General features: G+C 40.4%; 1 protein-coding gene across 1 annotated transcript; it reads left to right on the top strand.

The window, feature by feature from the left end:
- The first annotated feature begins 3,196 nt into the window (after positions 1-3,196).
- Positions 3,197-3,556, top strand: LOC103749576 (putative zinc finger protein 826). The gene has a single exon (XM_008852449.1). It carries the CDS (start codon positions 3,197-3,199, stop codon positions 3,554-3,556), a length of 360 nt encoding a protein of 119 aa, XP_008850671.1.
- The last annotated feature ends 812 nt before the right edge of the window (positions 3,557-4,368 follow it).

Here is a 4,368-nt window from a genome sequence, read left to right as displayed (position 1 = left end):
TTTTTTGTGTGTGTTCTTTAAATTCACTGAATTCTTTTATCATGTTTATAATTGTTCTTTTGAGTTCCATGTCCTGCATTATCTCTAGGAGGGTTCTCATTGTACTCCTCTAGAGGACTATTGGTATTTGGTGGGGATAGGCTTTTTTGGTTTTTCATGTTATTATTTTTTCTCTGTGATTTTGACATATGGATTACTTTTGTAGTTTCTGATTCTTGTGTGAGATTCAAGCCTTCAATTTTAGGTCTGCTTTTTTTGGTGAACTCTATTTGTCTTTGTGGTTTACTTTTTGGGCATGAAAAGCTGGTTCCTCTAAGCTTCCAGTTTCCTCTTTTGATTTTATATTGCAGTGGCCAGATTGCTTTTGTCGTCAGGAGTTCCCACAGAGGCCCAAGTCAGATGAGGATCAGATGCTCTCAGGCTTTCTCCCATGGTCTGGATCCCTCCAGGAAAGATTTTGGCCTCAGGAATTTGGGGGTTGGACTGGGCTGGGAGCTGGACCCAGGAAAGATGCTGGTCTAGGGCCGCTGGTGGCCATGCCACCCAGAGATGCAAAGGCAGACGGGAACAGAAAGTGGCCCCAAGGGTTCCTGGGGACTGCCCTGAGGCACTGGGTTGGTCTGGATGCAAAGGATCACGAAGAGGAAAGGTCAGCTCCAGTATCCTGGAAAGAGGCTGGCTGGTGGTGCAGGCCCAGGGAAGCAAAGGGAGGTGAGGGCAGGGCCAGGCCCAGAGTACTCCTGGGAACCTGAGAAGGTGCTGAGTTAGTCTGGATGCAAAGGATCAGGAAGCAATGGTGGTTCCTCAGGTGTCTGGGGCCCCAAGACAAAGAATGGGACAGGACCCAGTCTAGGAGGAGAGACCGGTAGGGGAGATGGGAAGGTGAGTGAGGCTTGGGGAGTCAAGGTGCTGAGAGAGTGATGGACTTACCCCAGAGAGAAAGGCCTGCAGGTAAGAGAGTCGCCTGAGGGTCCTGCAAGCCCAGGGAAACAGAGGGAGGTGAGGGCAGGGCCAGGCCCAGACCAGAGAAGGCACTGAGTTGGTCTGGATGCAAAGGATCAGGAAGCAGTAGTGATTCCTTAGGTGTCTGGGGCTCCAAGACAAAGAATGGGACAGCACCCAGTCTAGGAGGAGAGACTGGAGAGGAAGATTGGAGGGTGAATGAGGCTAGGGGAGTCAAGGCACAGAGGGCTTGATGGACTTACCCCAGAGAGAGAGGCCTGCATTTTGGAGAGAGATAACTACAGTTTTAAAAGTTAAATTAAGTTTATGTCTAAGGAATTGTACTCACAGTGGTAGCTAGGCTCCACCACATTTTGAGAATAATGATAAAAATAAAATGAATTGGGGCTGAAGAGATGGTTCAGTGGTTAAGAACACTGACTTTTCCTTCAGAAGACCCAGGTTCAAATCCTAGCACCCACATGGCAGCTAACTCCAGTTCCAGTGTATCTGACAGCCTCTCTGTCCTCCGCAGGCATTGCAGGACATGGGCACACTTACCTACATGCAAGCATAATGATTATACACATAAAATAAAAATTATAAATAACATATTTTTCAAAAGATGCAGTTTAATAAATAAATAAATAAAATGAATCTATAAAACAGCCTCATTGAACTATTTCAATGTTGTCACCTTTTTTTTTTTGGTCTTTTGTAAAGAAATCACTATAATGGTCTGAATTTTAACAAGTACTAATTATTTGTATGACACGCAGGCTTAGTTTCTGACTTATTTGTTTGATACAATTAATATAGATATGTGATCAAATAATAAACTTAATCTTGGACTCCATTAGCTTTCAAGTAGAAAATAAAAGTCCTTCAATTAACAAATTGAGCAAGGAAAGAAACATATGTTTTAGAATCGATCTCTTTTTTGAAACAATGTCAGCTATATAGCTTAAGGCTGCCTTACATAATTCCCTGTCTCCACCCTCTAAGTGCTAGGATTACAGATAGGCATCATCATGCCCAGTTTTAGAACATCTCTTAATGAAAAGAAAGATGGACAAGTTTCTAAATTTTGTAGATTTTGTCAGCAGGATTTATGCGAAGACTGGTAATACATTAAGATCTACCCTATCCAAGTTTTGGCCTTCCACAAGTAAATGAGCCACCACAGATGCATAATCTCTGTTCCAGATAAATTCTAGAAAAACTTAAGTGACAAATTTATATTAATGAAGTCTATCTCATACTGCATGCATATTTCAAATTATCATATGTAATTACTTAGTAAAGCTTAATTTCCAGAAGCACAGTTTGGTTAGATTTTTTTAAACACACCTTATCTTATATTCTTTACCATTCTTATTTAATGACTTTTATTCTAATATCATATTGTTATTTCCTTAGCTGTTTACAAGCACCACACAAAAGGATTTTTTGTAAGAATTAAAGGAATATGTGTGGAAGTGGAGATGCACCAAAGTCTGGCGGGATTCTGGAGCCTTTGAGGCCTGGAAAACTCCACGGAGATCTAGGGAAACTTCTGAGGGATGCAAAACTTCACCGAAATCACAGGAACCACGTAGAGTGGTTGGTATAGAGCAGATGAAGGGATGTGTTGACATTCAGTGATGTGCCTGTGGACTTCTAACAGGAGAAGAGGGAATTTCTAGATCCTGGTCTGAGGGCTTTGCACAGAGACCTGATAACAAAGAATTACGGCTGTCTTGGTTTTGTTGGTGAAGTGAATTTTCAGTGAACCAAAAGGAAGTTTCTCAAAAGAAAGAGAAGACTGTTTATGCATTGCCTGGAAAGGAAATTCACAGAAAGAGGAGAGAGATGGCTTCTTTTCAGGATCCATTGACATTCAAGGATGTGTACATAGACTTCTCCCAGGAGGAGTGGGAGTGCCTAGACTCTGCTCAGAGGGCTTTGTACAGGGAGTTGATGTTGAAGAACTACAGCAATCTGTTCTCTGTAGGTCTTGCTGTGTGTAAGCCTGTTCTGATCTCGTGTCTGGAGCAAAGCACAGGGCTCTGGAATGTAAAGAGATGGGAGACTGTAGCCAACCAGCTCATGAGTGCAGTGTCTTCAGCAGCAGCATCTTGTCATCAAATCCTGGTGAATTCAACTCTTAGGAGACATCAGAGGGTGCATAATGTAGAGAAAACCTACAAATGTGAAGAATGTGACAGGTCCTTCACTTTGTTGTCAAATTTCTAATATTATCAGGGAAGTCATAATGGAGAGAAACCCCACAAATGTGAAGAATGTGGCAAGTCCTTTAGTCAGATGTCAAAGTTTAGAGTACTTCATCAAATACATACTGAAGAGAAACCCTGCAGATATGAAGAATGTGGAAATCCCTTTAGTCAAATATCAGATCTGTGAGTACATCAGTGAATATGGAAAGAAACCCTACAGATGTGTAGCATGTGGCAAGTTGTTTCGTCAAATGTCAGTTCTTAGAGTATATCAGAGAATACATAGTGGAGAGAAACCCTACAGATGTGGAGAATGTGCCAAAGCCTTTACTCAGATGTCAACACTTCAATTACATCAGCAAATGCATAAAGGACAGAAACCCTACAGTTGTGAATAATGTGGCAAGTCCTTTTGCCAAATGTCACATCTTAGAGTACGTCAGCGAATACATACTGGAGAGAAACCCTACAGATGTGAAGAATGTGGCAAGTGCTTTCATTGAATGTCAGATCTGAGAGTACATCAGTGAATATGTACTGGAGAGAAACCCTACAGATGTGAAGAATTTGGAAGTCTTTTATGCTGAGCTCAACTTATAAGACACATAAGAGAATTCATATTGGAGAGAATCTCTACAAATGTGAGGACTATAAGAAGTTCTTTAAAAATATGTCTCACCTTAGTAATTCATACTTGAGAGAAATCGTACAAATGTGAAGCATGTGAGAAGTTCTTTAGTTGTATATCAGATTTAAAATTTCATCAGAGAATTCATACTGGAAAATAACCAGGCTTATAAGACTGAGAGCTCAGGACACAGAAGATAGCAGAGAATTCATACTGGAGAGAAACCCCACAAATGAAAAGGGCTTGAGAAGTCCATTACTTGTATTTTAACTCTTAGAGAACATCAATGAATTTACAATAAAGCTAGACACTGCAACATAAGGAATGTGTCAATTCCTTTAATCATATGTCAAATGGTAGCAGTTATCAAAAACTCATACTAAAGAGATAATTAAAAATTGCTCAGAATATAGTACATCCTTTACTCTGGCCTCAATCCTTAGAAAACAAAACAGAATACATACTAGAGGGATATGTGTAAAATTCTGGAAAATGTGGAAACACTTATATTTATATATTCCAAAACTTCATAGTGTACTGAAGGAAAACTTAGAATTAAGTACAAAATTGCAAAATTTCTAA

This window comes from Nannospalax galili, unplaced genomic scaffold, assembly GCF_000622305.1.
Source record: "Nannospalax galili isolate Female #2095 unplaced genomic scaffold, S.galili_v1.0 scaffold390, whole genome shotgun sequence".
Taxonomy (NCBI): domain Eukaryota; kingdom Metazoa; phylum Chordata; class Mammalia; order Rodentia; family Spalacidae; genus Nannospalax; species Nannospalax galili.
Note: the sequence above shows the minus strand (reverse complement) of the source record. Positions and strands in the feature narration are given on the sequence as shown.